The 26,767-nt window shown below is 34.2% G+C and overlaps 1 protein-coding gene across 4 annotated transcripts; it reads left to right on the top strand.

The window, feature by feature from the left end:
* The first annotated feature begins 5,007 nt into the window (after window positions 1-5,007).
* LOC120071346 lies at window positions 5,008-17,947 on the top strand. 4 transcript variants are annotated; one of them, XR_005480214.1, is made up of 5 exons: window positions 5,017-5,217; window positions 6,271-6,378; window positions 7,720-7,868; window positions 16,837-17,009; window positions 17,669-17,947. XR_005480214.1 is itself a non-coding variant. In XM_039023568.1 (4 exons), exons 2-4 carry the CDS (start codon window positions 6,373-6,375, stop codon window positions 16,912-16,914), a joined length of 228 nt encoding a protein of 75 aa, XP_038879496.1. In that variant the 5' UTR covers window positions 5,008-5,217; window positions 6,271-6,372; the 3' UTR covers window positions 16,915-17,133. The 4 variants fall into 4 exon arrangements, 3 of the variants coding, with proteins under 3 accessions (XP_038879496.1, XP_038879495.1, XP_038879494.1); XM_039023568.1 differs by lacking the exon at window positions 17,669-17,947 and having other exon boundaries at window positions 5,008-5,217; window positions 7,725-7,868; window positions 16,837-17,133; XM_039023567.1 differs by lacking the exons at window positions 16,837-17,009; window positions 17,669-17,947 and adding an exon at window positions 14,526-14,639 and having other exon boundaries at window positions 5,009-5,217.
* The last annotated feature ends 8,820 nt before the right edge of the window (window positions 17,948-26,767 follow it).

Genomic DNA, 26,767 nt, shown 5'->3' with positions numbered 1-26,767 from the left:
GTATATATCATAAATCAAAAGTAGTCGAAAATAAACAAAAATATCTACCACGGTATATAAATCATAAATGGACTCAATGTTCAATAAAAACATATATATAATCGTATATATCATTAAATAAAAGTCGAAATAAAAAACTGTCCTTGTTTATATAAAATAAAACTGCCCTAGATCGACGAGATCCTAGCGATCGTTTAGAACCACGCACCACTCAAATCCACCATGCCTCGCACCGTCGATTGCCCTGCACCGGATTTGTTCACCCCACGTTGGATATGTTTACCCGCGCCAGATCTATTCAACGACTACCTAATAATTGTCTGGCATCCATCTCCCATTGCCAGCTGCCTGCAATTCGTGTCGCCATAAAGAAGAAAAAGATAGGGAGGATGAAGAAAATGTTCAACTAGAAGAAAGAAGGAGAAATAATATGGGATTCCAACTTTTTTTTCCCCTTTTTATAAAAGGAACATCAATGGACACATAACTTTAGGCTATGCATGGGAGAGAGATACACAGAACTTTAGTTTTATATATATATATATATATATATATATTTGTATTTATAAAAATCACGATAAGGTCTTAATTGTAAGTAGATACCAACAACATTAATGAAAATTTGTAGTATGTTGGGCTATTTCTGAAATAAATAGAAGGTAGAAGACAATAGTGTAATATGGATTACAATTAAGGTTATCTTTGTAAAAAGCCCTTGTTGGAATATAAAGACGACATACATAGCAGAAAGAAAGATCGTTAACATTCGAATTGTTAAAACTAAGTATAAGCATGCAAAAAAAAAAAGGTTAGAAAATACAACCTTTGTAGAATCCATTGTAATCTTCCTCTCCGTGCTCGATCGACATTCCAAAGAAAAATCCTTGCTATTCTCCGGTTGAAGAACATGGTTGCGGGACCGTCTTGTTGGTGAAAGCTAGGGAATTTCACTCTAGTAAAAAGGAGAGCAAAGGAGATTTTGTGGAAGATGTAATTTCAATAAACAAGGAAGCGTTAGTTTTTACACAATTGAAAAATAAAACTATTTAAAGATAAAATACATGCAAAATCTCATCTTGCATGTCTTTCACTCAAACTCCACCAGCATGAAATCTCTAGGTGTCAAACTTTGGAAGAGTCACTTCAAAAACCACTTAGTTAGAGGGAAAATCCAACAATTGGATTTTTTCACTAACTAATTTTTTATTAAAATAAATTTTATAATAAAACAATTTTTGACAAAAATATGAAATACTTTTTTCATATTTTAGAAGTTATGTAACTAAAATAATTTTAAGTAAATAAAATAAATAAATTTAATATCACATGTTAAATTTCCTTTGACACTTAGCTTTTATTAATCACATAAATCAATTTTTAAAACACTTTCATGCTAATATTTTATTTAAAACATATTCTCCAAAATTAATTGTAAATTAAATCTTATATAAAGTACAATTTTTCTTAAAGACCAAATTTGAACATTTCAAATTCTCACTTCATCTAATTCTTCAATTTTGTCCGTAATGAGCTAGCAAGGAGACCCGATGGACCTACATATCATGGGCTCCAACGATCCGAGACTGCCCGTCAAACTCTTTAACCTAGTTAATCAACATTCGTTAACTAACAGGATTGTCCACTATAACCTGTAGTTGCACCCCCTCACTGTAGATATATTATGTGCCCATTATATAACCGTCATCGATAAGTTGATCCTTCACAAGTTGTTTGTAACCTCAACTAGGTCAAATACTGAAATACCTCTGAGTTATATATTTTCTCATTAAGTACCATTGTCTCTCTAATGAACAATTGATTTAGGATTTTAATCACTGAATCCATTCTCTCTCAGGCCAACGAGAGGATGAGGCCCCTTGTTTACGACCCGAGATCAGCCCTTAAGAGAAAAACCTTTCTACTATCCATAAAATGGGTAGGAGTAAATTCCATTTTGCAAATTCTATGTACCCGGTCTTATCACTGAAGCGGGACGCATATTGAGCAGCGTTATTGAGCTTACCCTAACCTATGCAGATCAAGGGATAATCCCAAATAAACAAGAGTTCATAGATAGCTTAGGATTCATATCAAATTATCTAGGTCATCAAGAAATGAAATTAATTGAGTTAACAGTAAATGGTGTTAGTACGTAACGATGATTATTTCATGGTCAGTCTTACACAATCTCATTGTGTAGAACACCTTCACTCACATGTCTCTACATGAACGAATTGATCACATCATTTATGACACTTTACAACATTTGTAACAATCATAAAATAGGTCGTATTCAATAACATATCCAAAAATAGGTACCCAAGCTAATTCAAGTACTATAGACTATTTAGGCTATTTTACTTGAACTTAATCCAATTTATATCTCCACGATGAACTCCATAATTGGATAGAGTTACTTAGGTCCGTTTTCAAATAATTGTTTCTCCTTTGAGAGCTTGTTTGATTCCGATCTATGTAATTCGAAAATGGCGGGTATACACTTACAAAACTCACTAAGTGTTAGTAAAATTATTGACCAAATAAATAGTAACTAAGTACTATAAGAATAAAAGTTATTCTAGTATTAGTATTTAGTCAAGAATGTCTTGATTTAGTGAAGGAGTAGTTGACTGCCCTTCGGTGGGGGCTATTTTGACTCACTAAAGTATCGTAGCAAAATAATAGTGAATTTGGGTACATTATTATTTGCTTAATAAATTGGATTAAAAATTAGAGTTTATTTGTTTACTTTTCAGCAATGATAGCATCAATTATTCTACTGCTAGTTTTAAAAAAACTTAAAGGTGATAATTACGGAACTTGAAAATCGAATATCAACACGATACTAGTAATAGATGATCTCCAATTCCTTTTAACGGAGGAATGTCTTCCCTCCCCTAGTCCCAACGTAAATCGAACAGTTTGGGATGCATATGATAGATGGGCCAAAGCTAATGAGAAGGCTCCAATTTATATTTTAGCCAGTATATATGATATACTGTCTAATAAACATGAAAGGTTAGCTACTGCAAGAGAGATCATGGGTTCTTTGCAGGGCCTATTTGGACAATCGTCCACATCTGCCATGTATGACACAATTAAATTCGTTTGCAACTACATAATGAAGGAAGGAACCTCCGTAAGGGAACATGTTTTGAACATGATGGTTCACTTCAATACTTCAGACGTGAATGCAACCATCATGAATGAGAAGAGTCAAGTTGGATTCATCATGCAGTCTCTTTTAACAAGCTTTTTTCAATTCAAAACAAATGCTATGATGAATGAGATAGAATACAACCTGACGACTCTTCTTAATGAACTCTAGATTTATGAATCTTTGTTGAAAAATAAAGGTCCAGAGGCAAAAGCAAACGTTGCTTCCACCTCAAAGAGGAAACCCCAGAAAGAATCGTCTTTTGGGAGTAAATATGACATTTCTTTCTCCAAGAATAAAGGTATTCAAAAGAAGAAGAAGGAAACTGGGAAGGGGAAGGCTCCAGCTGCACAAAAAGGGAATAAGGTAGTTGCTAAAGGAAAATGTTTCCATTGCAACGAAAATGAGCCTTGGAAAAGAAATTGCCATTAATCATGTTTGTTTTTCTTCTTAGGAAACTAGTTCATGGAGGCAGCTTGAAGAAGATGAGATCACTCTTCGGATTGGATCAGGAGAACGTATCTCAACAAAAGCAGTGGAAGCAGTTAAGTTAACTATTGGGAATAAATATCTGTATTTAGAAAATGTTCTCTATGTATCTTCTTGTAAAAGAAATATGATATCTATTTCCTGTTTGTTGGAATGTTTGTACAATGTAAATTTTGGTCATAATGAAGCGTTCATTACAAAAAGAGGTGTATAAATTTGTTCCGCAAACTTAGAAAGTAACTTATACAAATTAAAATCAAAGTTAAAGCTGTATATAACATAAAAATGTTTAAAACAACGGAAACTCAAAGAAAAAGGCAACGCATTTCTCAAAGTATCTATCTTTGGCACTTGAGATTTGGCTACATTAATCTCAATAGGATTGAGAGATTGGTTAAAAGTGGACTTCTAAACAAGTTAGAAGATAACTCTTTGCCACCGTGTGAGTCATGTATCGAAGAAAAAAATGACAAAAAGATCTTTGAGCCAAAGAAACCTTAGAACTCGTGCATTTGGACCTCTGTGGACTGATGAGTGTTAAAGCACGGGGAGGTTCTGGATATTTCATTAGCTTTATTGATGATTATTCAAGGTATGATTACATTTATATATTCATTATAAGTCTGAAGCTCTTGAAAAGTTCAAGGAATTGAAAACCAAGGTTGAGAACCAATAAGGTCAAAATTCCAGGACTATATGATAAAACACGGGATTCAGTCACAACTCTCTGCACCGATAATACCCCAGAACAATGTATTTGAATGGAGAAACAAAACCTTGTTATTTTTGTGAACTCTCGTTTATTTGGGATTTGCGGAAATTGACCATTATTCACTTTCACCTTTTTCAATCTTTAAGTTCATGTAGGTTTGCAGCGATAATTGACGATAGCACCACGACACCTTCTCCATTCTCAACTTCATGAACACCTACAGTACACAATAGCAACACCAACGATGCACCACATCTCCAACTCCACGACTCCACATTAGCATCACCTCCATGCCTCCACAGTAGGGCAAGAATTTTGCACATCACGCTTTTCTTTCCCTTTAACACGATCTTTTTTTTATTAAAAAAAAGAGATTGTATTTGGGTTGGGTCTGCAAACCCAAAAATATGGTTTTAATTAAACCAAACCAAGGCTGTTTGGTTCAAAAACCGAAATTGAGAAGTTTCGATTTTCCACGATTCAACACGGTTGAAAATCGATCTGTTTGGTTTTATTGATTTTACTCAAAATCCGACTAAATCGAATCGCGAATATCCCTAATTAATAGCCCAGTCAACTGATTACAACTTGTTGCCTGAACACCCATAAAAAGATCATGGTATTTATCATTATTTTGTGTTTTTTTCAAGTAACTTATAACGAAGAATGAAAATTTATTATTATTTTTTACAAGAGTTTAAACCCTACCCATCTTCTTATTTTTTCTCTCTCCCTCTCCCTCTCCCGCCTCTGCCGCTCGCCGGAACGCCCCCACCGCCTTTCTGTTACAACCTAACGCCGTCACGCCAAGCACTGTCTTCTGCCGCAGTCACTTCAACTCTTTTCACTCGCCGTTGAGGTCTGTTCTGTTCTATTTTTCTCTCTTCTTTTTTGTTTCTCCTGCCCAATCAACTTCAAAGTAGGCTACGTTTGTAATGGACTTCAATTTTGAATTAGACATCCTGCTCAATCTGATCGATTCCTTTTTTTTTTTTTTTTTATCCAAACAAGTTTTAAAATCATAATGGAGGGAAAAAGTTTCAATTTAAGGTGAAATCCTCTTAAATCGAAAAAACCTTGCCCCTCGGATAGCATTCAATGGTTCAGCTCGCCTCTCGGTATGGTGGTTTAAGCTGGCTGATGTTTCCATATCTCTTCACTGTCAAATTGTACTGACCCTTCGAGTACTGGTTACGGTTACAGAATTCGTGTATATATTGATTCAACTTAGTCGGCGTCTTTGTTCATGCTATGTTTCCGTGTTGAAGTCAAACTGCTAATTTGTTGAAATGGAAAATCATTTGGGGGTTTGAGCTATGTTGCTGTTCATTTTCTTATTGATATTCCCGTTGGAAAGAACGGAGAGTACAACTGGATTGTGTATTTTATGCAGAAATGAAACTACAACTGAAACAAGAATGAAGGATTGGCATTAGGGAGAAGTTCTCGTTTTCTCTGGGGCTAGCAAAGTTCTTACTCTTTGTGGTGTTATTTTGAAGTTCAGTGAACTAGGCGTTGCTGTTTAGTGTGGGAGGACAAGTATTCTGTTTATTCATAGAGTTCAATGGAGGTTTTATTTTCAGGTGTAGAATTAATAAGAGGTCCGATTACAGTTAGAACTCCATGTTGTGTGGGTATGAAAGGAGAATGCTATAACATATTTGGGCTATTGACCCACATTTGGTTTGTCAACTTCATGAAATATTTTTCTCTTTGCAATTGTATAGGGTAAGGTGTTTTCCCTGATCTGTATAGATTCTTTGTTATATTCATATTACTTATAGCCATTCTGAAGTAAAACTAAAGGGTCGAACCTACAGAACTTTAAAGCTTCCTGTGACTTGCTTCAAAGCTTAAAAACTCTCTTGAAAAGATGAATATGATTTGAGACTGATGGATTTGTTGTCCACAGCAAGAAGGATGGCATGGAGGCAGATTATCTCCAACCATAGGTCTATACTGCAACCATACTCAGCTCCTTCATTTGCTAGATTCTTTTCTAAATCTACCCTGTATGTCGGTAAGTGGTTTTTAAACTTTATTCTCACCTTGTTCCGGGAACTGAGCCTAATGCTTAATTTGGTTTATGGAATATGGAAAGTAGACTTAGTTTGTTCTGTCGGCCAAAAAAGAAGAGCCAAGAAATGTATGGTTTACTGAACGGTTTTGTGAATAGGCACGGAAATATAGTTTATTTCTTCTCTTTTTGTTGAATGAATTTATTGCCGACTTGTTTGGCAATTTTGTGGGGAGTGATCCGAGAGGAATTGCAGTAATCTTAAAGGGGTTCATAGGTCAAGGTGTGTGGGAGGTGAGATTTAATGTGTCACTATGAGCATTAATCAGTTTTTTTTTTTTTTTTTTTTAAAAAAAATTTATGATTATTATTATTATTTTTAAATTTTAATTTTGAGCCTGGTATCATTCTTTTGTTTGGCTTGTAGTTGAGAATCATTTTCATGAGTTTTTTTTTTGGTTTTTTTGTATGCCCTTGTTCATTCCTTCACTTTCCTCAATGAAAATTCGTAAGTGAACTCGTTTCTTATAAAATAATAGTTTTTTTTTTTTTTGTATGCACTTGTTGATTCCATGTTTATTAAAAGAGGAGTGGGAGAAGAAAATATTATCTAAAATTTCAGAAAACTGAAAAGCATTATTTAACTTTCCGTATGATGTCATATAATGCTCAACTAGTATTGTTATCTCTATCTTATTTGTCTGTCACCATAGGTTACTTGATTTCCTTGCGAGCCTGTGACCAGAATTAAGGTCCCGTTTACGTACTGGGGATCATAATGAAATCAATTGGAATCAGAATGTTATTGCTTTCATGCTGTTTACTAAGAGTTGTTTGGAATAGGAGAATCACTAATCCACCAGTGGTATTTACTTCAAATTATGAATTAGACATAACACAATTACCATAATACCTCCGTCATATTTCTAACTTAATAGTAACCCCAATAATAAATTTTTAATTTGTTTTATTACCAATTTCTTTTATCATAATATCTTTAAATCTAATGATTTAGTTAATATGAACAAGTAGTAATTTTTTTTATTGTCAATATAATGATATTTAATAATAATAAATTCTATTTGAATAATCTATTTGATATCAATAAATAATTACTAACTAAAGTAAAACTATATCCATTAAAAAACGATTAAAATAAATTTGTTTTAGAAAATTAATGGTGTGTCCCACAATTGATTCCAACCCTACATTCTAGTACACACCATCATTGGAAAATGAAAATTTCTATTCCATTGCCTTGAAGTAAAAGGAGCCCAAACGTTTGAATTTGGAGTCAATAAGTTATAATATTGTGTGCTTGATTTTTTGACGTTTATGTTCTAGTGAAGGTTGGTATACCAGAATTTTTAAATGGTGTTGGGCATGGGGTTGAGTCACATGTGGCTAAACTTGAATCAGAGATTGGTGACTTCCAGAAGCTGCTTGTTACTCGCACACTTAAACTGAAAAAACTTGGAATTCCATGCAAACATGTAAGTATTTCCTTCGTTATTCCTATTATTATTTTTGTAAGGACAAGACTAAGAGCTGTTTGATTACCAAAACGACTAAGAGGATAGGCATATTGGCTTCATTAGCCTGTATTTGATAAGCTTTCTAGATGTAGCAAGTAGCAACAGTAGTAATCAAGAGCTATCCTTCCCTTTTCTGCTTATAACTTCATTTGGTGCTAATTGTTTAATTGCCAGTCTCTCTCTCTCTCTCTATATATATATTTGGAATGATGAAACAATGTATGGTTATGAACTATAAGCGACCTTTTCAAGAAGAAGATATGCTATCAGCAAATAGCCATGTAATTTCTGCCTCCATGAGTCAGAATGATGGCTAGTCTAGTTGTTATAATGTATTATCATCTTATCCATGCATTTAATTATTTCTACTGAACTCTTGTTAGAAGAGTTGGACCAGGTCTATTGTTTGTTTTGCCACAAAGACACGATATTGTCTTCTAGTTCTTCCCAGATATTACTATATATAATATATGTATAAATGGAGTGGGAGAACGATTGTTTCTTTTAAGATCCTCTTAAAGAGTGAACTTACTTCACTGTTTTTAAATATTTATATAAATATAGTATTTATGGATTACTCTCTTTTCAAAGTTGATTTTATCATTTTACTCCTGTAGTCTAGGAAACTGAAATAATTAAGAGGGGTTTAAAATTTCATTTAAAACTGAAATAATTAAGAGGGCTTTAAAATTTCATTTACAAGCTTTTATGAACTTTATACTGATATTTTAATTGGCACAGTAGCCTTAATTAAACTTCAGATCATTGATAAAAAAATGTAATCAATAAGTTTGTTCTTTAGTTTTTTAAGTTTTCGGATGATTAGTTCTATAAGAATTTGTTTTGTAATAACCCTTGTTTTTTTCTTTTTTAATGAGAAACATAATTATAATTTCATTGATGGTATGAAATTACAAGAGGACAAGTAAGCTGTAAGGGATTACGTAATGCTATGCCATTGTGAAATACGTGAAGTAAGGTTGTAATCACAAAAGTAGTGAGTGAATTTACTCCAGGTAAGCGATGTATACAAAAGATGATAAAAAAGTGAGTGAAATCAGACTCCTTTGAAGATATAGTGATTCCGCTCGTTCCATATGAGCCATAGGAAGGCTTTGATGATGAAGCATCGGAAGATCTCTTTTTTGTCTTTAAAAGGAAGGCCGATAAGGAGCATATTCAATAGGGTGAGAGGACCATTCGGGAAGACCACATGATAGTTGAAGTATGAGATAATTTTCTTCCCAAAGGACCGGATATAATCACAAAAAACCAGAAGGCGCATTATAGACTTGCCCCAATGTCGACATATGGAGCTTGTTTAATAAAAACATTCGCAACATTTTTAGAGAAAGAAACGTTTCATTGATGAATGAAATAGAGGGTTACAAGAAATCTCTCCAATGGGAGAGGAAAAAAGATTAAGTATAAGAATTTAATGGAGCCTCAAAATTATACCAGTTATATGCATGAGTAAGCACAAAATCAAAAAAGCGATAAAAGGTAAAAGACATGTCTCAAAAGATTCTCCCATTACATTCCCCCCAAGATTCCAAAAGAAGCTTCGCACAATAGCCAACCAAAGAATTTTCCTAGAACCACCAAAAGGATGCCTCACAAGTAGAGTAGCTAAAAAATCAAAAAATGGAATTAGGTAAAACCAAAAACCATTTGAAAGCATCCAAAACAAGAGTCCAAAAATAGTGCACAAAAGGGCAATGAGCAAACAAATGAGGCTGAGTCTTGGAACTATGGCAACACAGAGAGCACCAGGAGGGGGAGAAAGCATGTATGGCATACAACGTGACAAATGATCAGCTGTATTAATGACACTAAGACTGAGCACCCATAAGAAAATTTTTATCTTCTTTGGGTAAGAGTCTATCCAAATTACACGGTAGAGATCTTTCCGGAGAGGATCGACAGAACCAAGCAATTCAACCATCCATAGGAAATTTGACGGTGTAAGAACCAGAAGAATCTAAAGGCCAGACCCAAATATCAGTAGAGGGGCGGAATCGAACAAATGTGAGAACATGCGATAAAGTAGTCCATTCAGATATTTCTAGATCATTAAGATTATGGTGAAGATGAAGATCCCAAGATTCAGTTTCAACAATCTAGACATCAGCCACCGTATCATTAGGGGGAAGGGCAAGGCGAAACAGACGAGGAAAAGTAGCAGATAAAGTACCACAATTGAGCCAAAGGTCCATCCAAAAAGAGGTAGTAGAACCATTACCAATATGCCAATGGGGACATGACTATCAATCAAACCAACATTTTGACAAATGTATCTCCAAGGGGAAAGATGAGGGCCTCGATGTCTAGAGAAGGCCTACCCTTCCTACTCAAAGAGTGCTTAGCAACAATAACTTTCTGCCATAGTGCATTGGGTTCAGTAACAAAACGCCAGATCCATTTAGCTAGGAGCGCAAAATTACGGTGTTGAAAATTACCAATGTCAAGGCCTCCCATTAATTTTGGACGTTGAGTAGATTTTCAGTTCACATTATGCATAGCACTCTTACCACAAGAGCCTTCACAAAAGAAATCACAAACCAACTTTTCCAACATAGAAATTATAGAGTTAGGAGCACGAAACAAAGATAAGTAGTAAGTGAGTGACAGGGTAACGTGAATAAGGGTATGTCTGCCACCTTTAAAGATATATGCATATTTCCAGTTATGGAGCTTGTGTTTAATCTTCTCAACAATAAGATACCAAAAAGCCATAGACTTAGAATTACCAGCAAGAGGCAAACCCAGATAGGAAGATGGCCAAGAAAACCCCCTTATAGCCAAATTTATGGAACATCCATTGAAAATTAGAATCAACGAGGTGAATACCAAGCAACTCACTTTTCAAACAATTGATATTTAAATCAGAGGCACTTTCAAAGATACCAACCACATCAAATAGATTCTGCAAAGCTGAATGATCTGTTGTAGAAAATAATAAGGTATCATCTGCAAATTGAAGATGGTTTAAATTGAGAGAAGAAATACCAATAGGATGAGAAACAATAAGACCACGAGATGAACTATGCTCCAAGAGGTGGCTTAGACAATCAACAAATAAAGAGAAACGGAGAAAGATGATCTCCTTGCCTAATACCTTGAGAAGGAATGATCTTCCCACGAGGGTGGCCATTAAGAATAATAGAATAGTTTGCGCTAGCAACACAACCTTGAATTCACTGACGCCGGACAACCCCAAAACCTTTAGCCCGTAACATAACATCCAAGAAATCCCAGTCCATCGTATCAAAAGCCTTCTCAAGATCCAATTTAATAACCATACCTTATTAGATGAAAACCAATCGTCAATCAACTCGTTTGCCATTAAAGCGGCATCTAAGATCTGTCTACCAGCCACAAAAGCAAGTTGAGTAGTAGTGATTGTATGAGGGAGGACAAGTTTTAAGCGATTAGAGAGCACCTGAACGATTATTTTGTAAGCAGTTAAGAACATGCAATGAGATTGATAGGCTGATAATTATAAACAATCTTTGAATCAACCTTTTTAAGGATTAAACAAATATAAGTCTCATTCAAAGATGCATTGATGATTCCAGAAGAGTAAAAATCATTGACCATGGACATAATATCAAACTTGATAGTGGACCAGAAGAAATTAAAAAATTCAGCAGTAAAACCATTGGGGCCAAGAGATTTAGAGGAACCCAAAGAAGAGACAACAATAAAAACCTCTTCCTCAGTAAAAGGGCGCTAGAGGTTAGTAGCTTGTGAAGTTCTAATAGGAGACCAATCAAGGTTGGTTGGGATAAAACGTTGAGTCAAATCATTGCTGAACAAATTCGAGTAAAAATCTAAGAATTCTATTTCAATGTCAGTCGCAGAGAGCATACTACGACCATCTCGTGAGAGAATTTCTGAGATCGAACTCTCGTTTACGAGGAGCAACAAAATGGTGGAAAAAACGTGTATTCTCATCCCCCTCTTCGAGCCATTTCAATTTGCAATGCTGATGCCAATAGACAACCGTCTCAAGCTTAGTCGGTTCCCGAAGCAAATGACGCAAGGAAATCTGTTCAGTTGAGAAAGGACCAATATCCTCCAAATTATCCGGAGCTTGCAATTGTGACACAAGGGATGGGATAGATGGGGCCTCCACCTGTTGAGCACAATGGCAATTGCAGAGAAAAGATTTTAGAGCCTTAAGTTTCATCATAAGGCTATGTCCGGGTCTACCAACACAAGGATGAGAAGTCCACCAATCCTCCACCATAGATCAAAAGAAGGGGATTTTAAGCTAGGCATTCTCAAACGAAAAAGGAGTGGAGCTCCATGCAATATTACCTGAAGTCAGAAGCAAAGGATAGTGATTCGGCGTAACTCTATCAAGCCTCTTTGAAATAATCGAACCAAGTTTGGCAAGACACGTATTAATGAGGAGGAATCTATTAAGGAGAGAGGTATTGGGTGGGACTCGAATTGGACCAAGTAAAACGGCCATTGTTGAGAGGTATGTCACGTAAACCGAAGTTCCAATCCATTGGTTGAAGGCACACATACTGGAAAAGGTAGAATTATCATGGGATTTTTCCCATGTCCAATGAGTTACATTAAAATCACCGGCAATAATCCATCGGTCACCACCCAACCCAGCCAAATCATCAAGCTCTTTCCAATAATCAGGTCTAAAATCATCATCAAAGGGACCATAAACCGATGAAAGCCAAAAAGAGAAACCATTAGCCAAAGATAAATGAACAGGTACAATAAATAGACCTCGAATAACCTCATTGACGGTGTAATCAAGTTCACTCCATATGATAAGAATGCCACTGGATGAGTCAATAGCATTAAGAGCTGTCCAGCCAATGAAAGAGGAGCTCCAAATAGATTTAATAAGAAAATAGTCGACCTATGACAATTTTGTTTCCTGAAGAAGAAAGATACTAGGATTGTGTCGTAGGATCAATTTTTTAACTAAAGCCCTTTTTCACCAAGAGCATAAGCTACGAACATTCCAAGAAAGAAATTTATGCCCCTCTTCAAGTGAGTAGGCATGAGATTTATGCCCCTCTTCGATTGGTTTGTTGTTTCCAATCGGTTTGCTGTGGAAAGGTAGCCTCCACATTGATCACCAATAAATCTAAAAATGTTCTCGTTCTAGAGGGTGGGAGAAAGGTTTGTGATCTCAATCCAGCCTCTTACGATGCAGCAGATTGACGATGATAAGCTGTGTGATTAGTTGTTGGCCAAAATTTCAATCTGAAGGAACTAAAAGATGTCCACTCAGCATGACTGCAAAGTTTGGTTGCAATGGCTGGATCATAAATGTGGAGAAGAGCCCCGTCAACATGGATCCATGTTGATGGAGCAAATATTGGAGAAGGAAGCTTGTCTCGTTGTCAGACCAAGAATCATGAAGGTGATAGCGCTCAGCAATGACCATGGATGTCCAAGCATGTTGAGGAAGTATGGGAGGAGGAGCAGGGATTGGGAGCTTATGACTCACGGGAGGATGGCCTTGATGTTCTTTGATCACCTAAATGGAAACTTGTTGCCTATGGTTAGGAAGGATGGGTTCACCAGGAGAATCAGATAACAAAGAGGAGAAGGAGAATCAGTCTCGCTTGTTTTCTTTCGATGGTATGTAAAGCTTTGTTCGACGACCTGTTTGATGAAGATGGGTAAGTTCCACAAAAAAGCCATTCTTATTATTGTGCTTCTCCAACCATATAGTAGAGTTTTCATCAACCAGTTTCCGAAAATATTTTTGATTGTAGGGGTCCTTGTGCAGAAAATCAAAGGTAGAGGAGAGTCGTTTCAGGGTAGTCCAAGAAAGGCAAAGCGAGAAGGTTACATTCTTATCCTGTTCAGTAATCCTAACAGGGGTTCCCCTCGATTTCTCATCAAGATTGATGGTGAAAGTTTTCCTATCAATGAGAAAAGGATGGTATCCGGTTTTTCATATGAGAAAGTAGCGGTTGATCATGGGAGAGGAGAAAATGATGGTGTCATCGGCAAATTGTAGATGGTTAATACTGAGACCCGAGTTCTTCACAGCAAAGCCCTCAATAATATTAGAGTCAAGGCCATGCAGCGTTTTGATCTTGCCTCTAGGTTTTCCATTGATGATAATGGAAAAATTGGTTGATGAAATACAGCCCATAATCCATTTCCTCCAAGTGTCACCAAAACTTTTGGCAATCATGATGTTCAAAAATTCCCCATCAACCATATCAAATGCCTTCTTGGTGGAAAATTTTCTCTTACTTAGTGTGTCGTGGGTCTTTGGGCGTTCGTTTGGCATTAATGTCTCTCAAGTTTTAAGAGGACCCTCTCTCTCACCTAAAGCCCAGCTACTTTGGTCAAATGCATTCAATGCCACGTTGTCAGAAATTTGGTTCGAGCGCAACCAAAGAGTTTTTTAGAACAAGGCTGTAGTTTGGTTACACCGTTTCAATTCAATCCAGCTTCTTGCATCCTCTTGGTTTTCACAAGCCAAGTTATTCGAAGATTATTCCATCCAAGATATTTACCTTAATTGGAATGCTTTTATCTCTGTATCTTAAGTGTGTTTTTTGTATTAAGTTCCAAGTCTTTTGCTGTACTGATGATTTGAATTATATGGCATGTTAGCGGAATTTTTAGTTTCGGGATATGATGAGGGCGCTAGGGCGGTGTCAACCTAACTGAGATGGCCCGGTGCGCCCGCTGATCTTTAGTTACCGTTGCTTTGATTTCAAGCTATTTGTAAGTCTCTTTCTACTTTGAGCATTAGCCTCTTTTTATTAATTCAATGAAAATGTTCGTTTCCGTTTAAAAAAATGTCAAGCTTTATCACCACACCTTTAGTCATTGAGCAGGAGTAGAGATCTATCATTTCATTAGCAATTAAGGAGGCATCAATGATTTGGCGGTTAGTTACAACAGCGAATTGATTCGTGGAGATTGCATGGGGGAGAACTCTCTTCAGTCTTTCTGATAAAACTCGAGCAATAATTTCGTATAAACATGTGGTAAGGGTGATCGGTCTATAATCACCAACCCGCCTGGCATTAATCATTTTAGAAATCAGGCAAATATAAGTCTCATTGAGGTCGACATTAATAATGGCTTTCTCAAAAAAGTCTTGGAACACCCTTTTGATGTCATCTTTAAGGATGTTCCAATGCTTTTTAAAAAATTCATATGTATAACCGTCTGGTCTCAGAGACTTATTATTTCCCAAGTTGGAAATGGCACGCCAAATTTACAGATCAGTGAAAGGGGTTTCTAAAGCATGTGCTTGATCAATAGTAATAGGTTTCCCGTTATCAATGGTAGGAAGAGATCTATTACTGCACCGTTTGGTGTAGAGGTCTCTATAAAAAGTCAAGAAATTCAGCTTCAATATCACAGTTCATCTACTAAGTTGTGTCCCTGTCTAGATAACAGCTCCACGATCGTGTTTTTCCTCTTCCAGAATGATAGGAACCGATGAAAGAATCTCCTGTTCTCATCTCTCTCCTTGATCCACTTCGTCTAACATTTCTGCCTCCATCTTATTTCCTCTGCATAAGATAGATCAATAAGCTTTGTTTTTATAAAGATCCTCATCTGATGTTCAATGTGGTCAAGACCACGAGTTTCTTCGAAGTCGTCTAATCTACCAAGCTCATGAGTGCAACCATATGTGTCTCTGTTCCTTGATTTCGATACCTGTTTAAGATTCTTTAGCCTTTGGGTGAATCCATGATCAAGCCCAGCCAGAGGTTTGGTTTTGTTGTCACCATCTCGAAAGACTATCCCTAAAGGAGTGGTCCATCCACATATTCTCAAACTTCAAGTCCATGTCCCCATTTTGAATGCAAGGGTGAGAAGAATAGAGAAGTGATCAGATGGTCGTGGGAGGTGCCTGACCATACCACTCGATTTATCAATACAAGCATCTAGAGATGAGAAAACGATCAATCAGGGTCACAACTGGGGGAGTTGTAATAACCTTTGTAGTCGCGTTGTTTATAAAAAAAGAGGTTTCTTAATTTTCTTTTGATTAATTTAATCTCTTCAGAGGAGTTTTGATCACTTGTTTGTTTGGTCTCTTGTAGGCTTTGGTTTGTACGGAGTCTTGTTCTTACTCTCTAGGTCTTATTATTTTGGATTGGAGCCCCTTTTTATATAATTAGCTCTGCGACTCCTTTTGCTAGGTTGTCTTTTTGTAGGCCCAGTTTTATTTGTTTTATTTCATTCTCTTAATGAAAGCTTGGTTTCTTCTAAAAGAGAAAAGGATTTAGTATCTAGGAAGTATTTGGCTTGTGACATTGAAGTCATAATCTGATTACAAATGGCTAGTTAAATAACAAGCAAATCTTGGAAGATGAATATTTTTTTTTTTATCACCAAAGTAAATAAACCAAGGAAAGTTTCATGTGCAATTACTAGTTTTAGTCAATGGCACCTACCATTGTCGAAGCTAGATCAGATGGCAACCCCTTTGGGTAAGATCTGTCTAGTATAAAGCTATTTGATAGTCTATAGATATGCCGTTGGATGCATAAAAATTGCTTCCAATACTTTACAAATCTCACTTCATATCCGTAAGTGTACAGAGAAGTACACTTCCACCTTTATATCAGTTATCTTATACAATTATGGATTCACACCCCTTTCCTGCTTACAAGTTTGCTGTTACAAAAAGGGTCCCATGCTTGCATCACACCTGTTACCTGCTACTTTCTGCTTTGCTCTCTTTCTGCTAAATACATCAATAATAGTCTATCACACTTGACACACCTCACTGTTGACTTCGAATCTCAGTCACGAACTAATGCTTATTGAGAATACAAGTTTTGGCTGGAGCAAAGTTCTATAGATACCTTGTATTTGATTTAGAACAATAGTGGCTTGATTGATGTCTGATTGTTTTCATGATAATGCTTGTTGGCCTAAATTTTCACGTCTGTGGCAGAGGAAGCTGATATTGAAGTACACCCATAAGTACAGACTTGGACTATGGAGGCCTAGATCCGATTCCTTGAAGGTCTGAAGGTTTTAACTATGTTAACTCGGTGAAGGAATCGTTAGCTGATCTTCAGTTTGTAAAACTTCGAGGGACAGTATTTCATTTACTAAATTGAAAGCGTATCCTTATTTTACTGCTTTTGAATTGTTTCTATTCATTGTACCAACTATATACCGTTCAGTTTGTTTAAGATGGTGCATGAATCTTAAATTTAAGTGGACTGAAAGTTCAAATTTACATCAACTGCATGACAGGACAAAACGAAATCTGGTAAGTTGGTGTCTGTTCTCCTTAGAATTCTTGTTTTATAGTTCAGTCAAAGTTGTAAAATTAAAACATTCTATAGAGGCATATAATAGATAGAGTGGATGGAACCCAATCAAAAGCTCTTCTTAGCACCCATTTTGGTTTTTGTTCTGAATCTTCTGTCGCTATTTGAAACAGAACCCCCCACCCCCAACAAAAAAAGGCAAGGGCCCACCATTGTGAGTTGTCACAGCAAAGCCACGTGTGAGGCTATGATTGGGACCCATTGAAGAAAATGTGTGATGTTTGATAGTCAACCTCCTGTTTTGTCATTACATGAGGGAAGTGGTGATGTTGGTTGGTTGGATGGATGCACACGATTTCACCATAATTGAGGCCATTAGGTTTGAGCCACCACTTGTGTTTATGTTTCATTCTTTTTTCTCGTTCCCACCACCCACGTAGGCATGTCCATCAATTATTGCTGTTTCTCTCTTATTTCATTATGTGTTCTTAACTAGAAAATTTCCAGGTGCATTGTCAGAATGGACTCTTCTCTTGCTGTCGCATCTTCTCTTCTCCTCTATAACACACACATGGGGATACACTTTCTTTTATGTTAGATTTTATTATTCAAACCCTTGTAGGATTTGTTTGAGATCTCTTAGGTTTGGATAGAGATGAGCCCGGTAGTTTATCCAAAAGAAAAAAAAAAAGCTTGTGAACACACATAAGGGGTGTTTGGCACTCAAATTCAATAGTGTTACTATTAAAGTTTGTACATTTATCGAGTAATTCTATATTCTTTGTTTCTCTTTTTTACAAATTTATCAGGGAACTCCATCTTACAAATCTATACACCAATGACAGACTTCTTAATTCAAATATATTAACTCTAGACTTTAACTCAACCTCCGAACACTCTATAGTGAAATATGGAAAGAACAAATTTCTTAGAATTTTTAAGGATATTTTGCTTATTGGAAGAGCTCTATGGAACTGTGGATTAGGAGCAAGTCTTCATTTGGTTGAGAAAGTAGGCTACCAGTTTGAGATGAATTATTAGTACTTGAAAGTATATCTTAAAGGTCTCTAGTTCTAAGTGAGAGAATGTCTTTATTTGTAAGATATTCATAATAACAAGAAAAAGAGACACTGTAGCTCCTTGAAAGAGAGGATGTAGTTCATAAGAAAATTATCCAAACACGTTTTAATCCGTTGAATCATGTTCAGGTTAGCAAATTGTTGAGAGATACTAAAGGAAAAAGTATTTATTTATTTATTTTTTGTTTTGGGGGAAAAAAGATGTCCTTGGAACATGGTTTGGCCAATCCAAATAGGAAAAATGTTGGTTGGGGGACCTGATAGTGTGTCTAGAGGACTTTTGACAACTCAAAAGCTATACCTTCATTTTGTCAGTTTCCTCACCCTCTTTTTCCTGAACCAAACTCTATTTTCCCAACCCCCTTTTTTTAATTTAAAAAAAAAATAGAAGCTAACAGATTGTCAAAGGCTACACCAAAACTTTGTTCAAAAGGGGATTGCTGGAAGATGATAAGAAGAAATGCTGCAAAGGCTGCAGTATAGGTATTTGCTGTCATTTAAGGACATTCCAAACTGAGTGCTCTTTTTTTCTTTTGCATGCCTTCTTTGTTTTGGTGCCATTCTAAACTATCTGAAAAGGTTAAAAAATAAAAAGTATGACAGAGGGAAGAGAGAGATAAGAGAGATTTCTTGAATATGAGAGAAGATTTGCTTGCATTACTAAGATGTTTGAATTCTCACTCACATTGTTATAATCTGTCTTTACTTACTCTCTAAGCCTTTGGAAGTTTTCAATTGGTTTTAGAATTGATAATGTATGACATAGTTCAAGGAAATAGACCAACTGAATAAAATAAGAGTTGACTGAACAAAATTTTTATTTCGCTCATCCATTTCATTTTTTTTTGGGTGTGCTCATCATCTTATCCAACTTACTCTATTATCACTCATTGTGTCAAATTATTACTAGTTAGTTTAATTCACATGTCGTATATATAAGATTAAATAACCATGTAAAATGTATGAATCTATTAGAATAGAAATAAAAATCTGAGATGTAATTGGAAGGCTTAAATGTTTAAGAACCAAACAAGTCTAGCGTAACACAAAAAACTATGAAAATAGTGTTGATTTACGCCTAGATTGTCTTAAGTTATAATTTACCATTTAGTTTTTAAATTTCTATATATAGGGAGTAAGGATTCAATCATCTAACCTTTAGAACAAATGCATGATGTCTTAATTAGTTGTAGTATGTCTTAGTTAATTCTCAAGCATAATAAATAAATTTTAACTGAGTTAACATCATGTGTGATAGGCAATTATCCCAATGAGTAGGTATGTCACTTGATTAATTTATTAATTACTTAACAAACAAAGATTAAATAAAAACATATTTTAAAGTTCTGATTTAAAGGGGCAATTAATTTTTTTTCCATAAGTTTTAAAACTAGAATATGATATATGGAGTAGATATTTGAATTTATAATTTAATAATAAAATACATTGGTTGACTTGTCATTGGAGCCAAAAGAAAAGTAAAAGGCTTAAAAGAAAAAACTCGTTTAAACGACCAAATTTAATATTCTATAAATCTTCTCAACAACCATCAGTTGTGAAACCCAATAGTATTTTAGTCTGTGTATATATATATTCTCGAGTTTAACATAACAAATGAATACGAGAAATTTGAATATCTAACCTATTGGTCAAGAGGATAAGTTTTGATCAACGGAATTAGGTTGGTTGTATAATTTAAGAATAATTTGGTATTGTTTTTTAGTAGAGAGAGAACATTGAACATGTGAAAGAGGAAGCACGTGGGCACAGAGAAATCAATGAAAGCAATGCTAAAAGAGCCCACCTTATACCATTTGTTTATCTTACTTACCACACAAGAACACTTAGCAATACACGAGTAAAAAAAAGTGATTTGAAATTGCCCCATTTATAAAAAAAGGTATTAATTATATAATATATGGTAGATTCGAAGTTACTTTATTATTATTTTCTTTCTGTACAATGATTCAAAGTTACTTTATTACCTTCAGCGTTTGATATATGATTTTGCATCTTCAAGATCCCAAATCTATGTTAATAATTGGTTTACATTTCATTTTTCTACCAATAACTTTTTGGTTGCATTATAAAACGTACCTATCAACTTTACCTTTTGTTTTCAAAATATCCTTGTTCTTTTAAACGTTAGTTTCAAACACATTTAGTCCTTCAAAATTTTTTAAAAAAATTAAGAGGTATATCAGTCCGATCATGTTTAAGAACAGACAGTGATCTAAATTTTCATTCTAGGTCAATGATATACAATTTGAGGTCCCAATATTCGTTTAAAATTTCAAAAACTCCGTGTTATATTAATAGATTTGGAACTTGATAAAAGGTCAAAAGTGTTATTACAATTTTTGAAAGATTATGAATATATTTTAAACAAAAGAGAGTTTGTAGGGATTCTTTTATAACTCAACCTAAATTTTTGAGTCCCTTTTTAACTTTTCAAAAATAAACTGTATTATTTTTGTTGTTTACTTCTTTTCTAGTTATGTGATATAAGAGTGGAGATATAAACCTTGATTGAGGAGAAAATCTATTCATCAATTGAACTATGTTTAGATTAACTCATTAATATCAATAAATTGAATACTTACTCAAACTAACTTACGTAACATCAAAGTACAAATTTATGGAGATTCGTCGGTGCACCTACTTTAAATAATTGATGATAGAATAATGATAAGAACTAAAACATTTTTTCTTTTGAAGTAAAGGAACAAAAATGAAATTTTAGCCTTAATCGTGTTTGTCATTTAAATGTTGTGCTAAGTTTAAGAAATCTAACTTTAATTATCACCTAATGATTTCAAGGATGAGGAAGTAAAAATAAGAATCAAGATTGCAGGACTATAAATGTCCACATCTATCCAATCATGTTTCAAAAATCATGTTGTTGAAAAATCAACTCAATTTTTGAAATATTTTAAAAAATGCCCTTTTTTGGAACATTTTATCAATTAAAAGTAGTAAAGTAAACTTTTAGTACTACACTTTTTACCTATGTGTAAATTTCATCTCCATATATTTATTTAAAAGGTACCCACAAAAACACACGTTTTTTTTATATATGGTAATAAGTCTGATTTTTTTTTTTTAATAGCACAATCAAAATCCAACTAGATTCAAAATATTATAAAATAAAATCAATTTTACTCCATATTTGTAATAAAAGAAAAAATTACTAAATGTATATTTTAGTGAAATTTAATAGTTTTACTATGACGAATGTACTTGGAACTAAGACTTTGCAATTTTTTTCAAACTACCTCAATGCATAACAAGGAGGACAAATATAAACAAAAATGTGAACATATATAAATAAATTGTGGAGGCCGAATGTAAACAAAAAAAAAAAAAAAAAATTCAACCATTGCTAATTTTTTCCGATTATCCCACTTGTTAAAATTTGTTTACACGTGTAATATCTTGACCCATGATTCGGATCAGAATTCAGAATTTGAATTTTACACTTAATAGTCCTAACATTCTTGACCCATGATTCCTGTCTCTTATACACATCTAGATGTGTATAAGAGACAGATCTTGACCCATGATTCGGATCAGAATTCAGAATTTGAATTTTACACTTAATAGTCCTAACATTCTTGACCCATGATTCGGATCAGAATTCAGAATTTGAATTTTACACTTAATAGTCCTAACATTATTGCATTCTTATGATTTAACAATGTCATCCTTGTTTATCCTGAATTGCTTCGAAGAGTGGAAACTATTACCACAAGCCATCAAGTGTCCTTTCAACATGCTTTGACCTTAATTCAGTCGGCCACATCTGTTTCTCATGAATTTGTACACACCCTTAATGTTGGTCTAAGTAATAACTATCAATATTTTTACGCTTTTTTTTAACTATACTTTCAAATTCTCAGAACATCTCTCATTCAGATATGATCTCAGTTTGTTCATGTATCTTTTCTAAACCTGGACATTACAACATACCTCTTAAACTAATTTTTGGATCCAAACTTCATACTCAAAACGTATCACATAGATCAGTATCAATGGTGTACATATGCTTAAATACAAATAAAATATAATAATGGTTGTCAAAATATGGGTATTTATGAGAATATACATAAAACCTATGGGATACAGATGGTCAAAATTTAAAAGTAAAAATATAGAGAAGTATATCTAATTCCAACCTCTACTAAAAAACGACAATACCAAAATAATGATGAGTTGCATGAACTCTTTAATGTTCGATGCAACAACTACTTTGAATAACATTAAATGCTCTGCCTTAGTTGTTAATCCCATAAAAAGTATTTGAACCTATTTTTCATATCAATCTCTTATGCCAATGGAGAAAAGCTATTGTAAACATAATTATCTACAAGAACAAATCGAAAACCACAAAGTAGACAAATACATAGAAAAATCTTTTATCAATGAATTTGAGGACAAAGTGGAGATGAGAGTAAATACTATTAGCTAAGCTCCTAATTCTAGGTATATCTACAGATATAATATAATGTATATGTAAGTATATATTCCAACTTTCGTTTCTATGGTATATTATACACACCTATAGCTAATTATACCGAAGGGTTCATATATAATGAATGCGTGAGTATATACCTTAACTCTTATCGTCTGGAATGTTTGACAATTAGTATTGATGAGAAAAATATAGAGAGTTGAAACCCTAAATCCATAAATTAATTAAAACCAACCCCTACATGTTGATTATATTGAGGAAAAAAAAATAGGACATTAATAGGTACTCTTCACCATTTTTTTTTTTTAGAAAATCATAAAATTGAAAGTTTAAGGTTAAAAGTCAACTTAGTTCGTATGGGAAAAAAACAAAATAATAATAATAATAATAATAAAAGTGCTAAAATTTGAAGGAAAAAAAAAGGGAAAGTAAAGGAAAAAGTATAGTGGATAAGTGAGGGATGTGGAGATGGTACGACGTCGTATGCGCACGTGTTGGACTTCAATTTGACATAAATTGGAGCAGCCTCTATGAGATGTTATGTATGACCAATTCATTTATGACTTTCATCCATCCCTTTCATCATCTAACTTTAACATCATCTTCTCTATTTCAATTCTTTCTTTTTTCTCTACTCTATTATTCAAAAACTAAAATAATCTCTAAATCATATTAAGGTTCCGTTTGATAATAATTTTATTTTTTAGTTTCTAATTTTTGAAAATTAAGCATATTTCTCCCCGATTTCTTATCATAATTTTCATCTTTTTGAGTAATAGAGTCAAATTCTTAGCCAAATTTCAGTATTTTAGTTTTCGAACTTTGCCTTAGTTTTTAAACATTGGTAGATATTAGATAACAAAGCAAGAAATTTAGAGGGCGGAATGAGTGTTTATAAGCTTAATTTAAAAAAATATAAAAATAAAAAATGAAATGGTTATCAAACGGGACCTAACTTTTAGGTTTATCTACTTCCAAAAAACCATAGGTGCAACCATATAAAAAGTGGGGGGAGGGGGTAACTCTTGCTACACTTCTAAAAAAAATCCACCTAAAATTAAGCATCAATGTGAATGTGACAAGCATCACATTAATGCTATGTTCTCTATTTTGATTGTAGCCTAATCTTGTTTCTTCGCTGAGTTCATGTACATCCACACCCTTTTCAGATTCGTGCATCAACATGTTGGCATCATTTATGGGAAGCAAGAATATATGTGCAATACCTGAGTTCAAGAGGAGTACATGAAAGAGACGATATCACATCTGAATGAGATAGATCATGAGTATATGAAAATATGGTTAAGAAAGATTTAGTAGAAATAATAGCTACTACTAATATCAATAAAGTGCACATTCCTTCGATGGCTCAATTATATGAACTCCAAAATCAAGCAAACTTGCTTAGCTTGAAATAATTAGATTGAGTGACCTCCCAAAACTTTTCCTACAATAAAGCATGTTGAAAGGACTCATGCATGTTGGTTTATGAGGATAGTTTTCACTCTTAAAAGAAGCTTAAGATAAATAAGGATGACATTGCTAGGTTGTAAAGGATGCAGGGGAATGTCGGGGACATCAAGTACTGAATTTGGATTTTGAATCTTGGGCCTAGGATGTTACACTATGTAATACAAATCACATCGCTAACAAGGAAGATTTTGATTAGGATCATGCAAATGCACAAAAATTGTACCACTAAACCTTATATTATGTTTTAGAAATACCGTTGGACTTCCAAAAGTTTCATCAATATCCATAAAGTATATATAAAAAAAGAAGTTAAAAATACCCTTATCATTAATTCTTGACGAAAACTGTTAGTACTTTGCCAAAAATTAATGGTGAGGGTATTTAATTTTTTTTAATAAAAAGTTCAAGGGTATCGATAAATTTTTTTAACGTTCATGGGTATTTTTGAAACCATGGTGTATAAAATTCAGAGTATTTTTTTTATATATTATTATATCAATTAAAACTCTAAACAAATAATTGTATCAATTTAAATCTTGAACTTTCATAGTCATATCAATTTACACTCTTCTTCATATTTCATTAAAAAAAAACATCGTGTGAAACTTATAATTTATATCCATTTAACTTCTAAATTTTCATAATTGAATCAATCTAGACTATTTTATTATGATTACCTTTGAAAATCACTCCTGAATCATTTCTCACACATGTGTAGACTTCTTCAAATGGTGAACTACAAAACTGGACAATTAGAAATAATACATGTTAGCATAAATTCTTTATATCTATACTGAATAGATAAACTCTAGGATCATTCATGTCAAATTGTCAAGAATAACATACCGAATTCCATTGCAAAATTGATGATAGCTTCAAGATGATGATGAATGACTATGGTCTTCCTCAACCAAATCTCCGAATGCCCTTAGTGGGATCTCTCTCTAGATGGGATTCAAGAATATCACTCTTTATATTCTAGTTCAATTAGGGTTCCCATTAAACTCTAATGAACTAGGAATGAGCTTCTACCCATTAAGTCCATACTCAATTAGGAATCTAGAGTCTTAATTAATTAGATCACATAATAGGGCCCAATCTAATAAAATAACCCAATGTGATAAATTATTAATCCACATACATAGCCCATACTTTAATTAAACATATTATTATTTAAATATGTTTAACATTCTCCCACTTGGGCTATGTCTATATACCTAATATAATTAAATCATATAAACCTAAAGCGCGCATAAACAGGTTATTTCAATAATAGAATTCCCCTTTAGTTCAATCTGGTCCATCTCCAGTATTAGCATGGAATCAAGGCGGCTTTTATCACTACCCTTATAGCTAAACCTTCATTGATCACTAATTCCAATACATTCAATGACATAGATCAAGTATGGATGGATAACATGGAAACTATATGCAAAGTGATCTGGATCATGCCTGTTTCCAGCTGGTCCAAATTCCTTAATGAGATCATTAAAAAAAAAACTTTATGCTAAACTGCATGCATGATAAACAAGTTCAGATAATAAAATATAAACCATCAACTTTATTTTATATAGAAAATAAACAAAATAAGGTCAAAAAACATCCTCAATAACAAACTCCCACTAAACCATGGAATCAGAAAAGTGACTAACACCCATATGAGCAACATGCTCATGAAAAACTTTAGGTGGTAAACCTTTAGTCAATGGATCTGCCACCATAGAGTTTGTTCCTATGTGTTCTATCGAAATTTGACCATTTTGAACTCTTTCTTTAACAACCAGAAACTTCATGTCTACATGTTTTGACTTCGTATTGCTTCTGTTGTTATTGGAATACATCACAGCCGACTTGTTGTCACAAAATAATTTTAGTAGTCTTTCTATGCCAACCACTATCCACAGCCCAGTGACAAAATTTCGCAACCATATTCCATGATTGGATGCCTTATAATATGCTATAAACTCCGCAGCCATGGTAGAAGAAGCCATAAGTGTTTGTTTGACACTTTTCCAGGATACAGTCCTTCCAGCCAACATGAAGATATAGCTTGAAGTGGATCGCAAAGTGTCTTGACATCCAGCATCTAATCAAAATCAGAATACCCAATGATCTCCAAAACTTCTGATCTCCGATAAATGAGCATATAATCTTTTGTTCTCTGTAAATACCTTATAACCCGTTTGGCCGCTTTCCAATGATCCATCCCCGGGTTACTCAACTATCTACCTATCACTCCAACTATGAACGCAATATCTGGACGCGTATATACTTGAGCATACATTAGACTTCCAATGGCCGATGCATAGGAAATCTTCTACATCTCCTTAGTCTCGAGTGTGGTCTTGGGGCATTGACCTAAATGAAATTTATCACCTTTAGCGATTGGGATATCTCCCGGCACACAGTCTTTTATGCCAAATCTACTCAAGATCTTTTCAATGTAGTTCTTTTGTGACAATCTCAAAATACCTTGAGAACGATCTCGCAGTATTTCAATTCCTAATACAAAAGAAGCATCACCAAGATCCTTCATTTCAAAATTTCTTTTGAGAAATCTCTTAGTGTCATGCAATAAACCTA

The sequence above is a fragment of the Benincasa hispida genome, chromosome 2, assembly GCF_009727055.1.
Source record: "Benincasa hispida cultivar B227 chromosome 2, ASM972705v1, whole genome shotgun sequence".
Taxonomy (NCBI): Eukaryota; Viridiplantae; Streptophyta; class Magnoliopsida; order Cucurbitales; family Cucurbitaceae; genus Benincasa; species Benincasa hispida.
The sequence above is the reverse complement of the archived record's forward strand: the minus strand, read 5'-3'. Positions and strand labels throughout refer to the sequence as shown.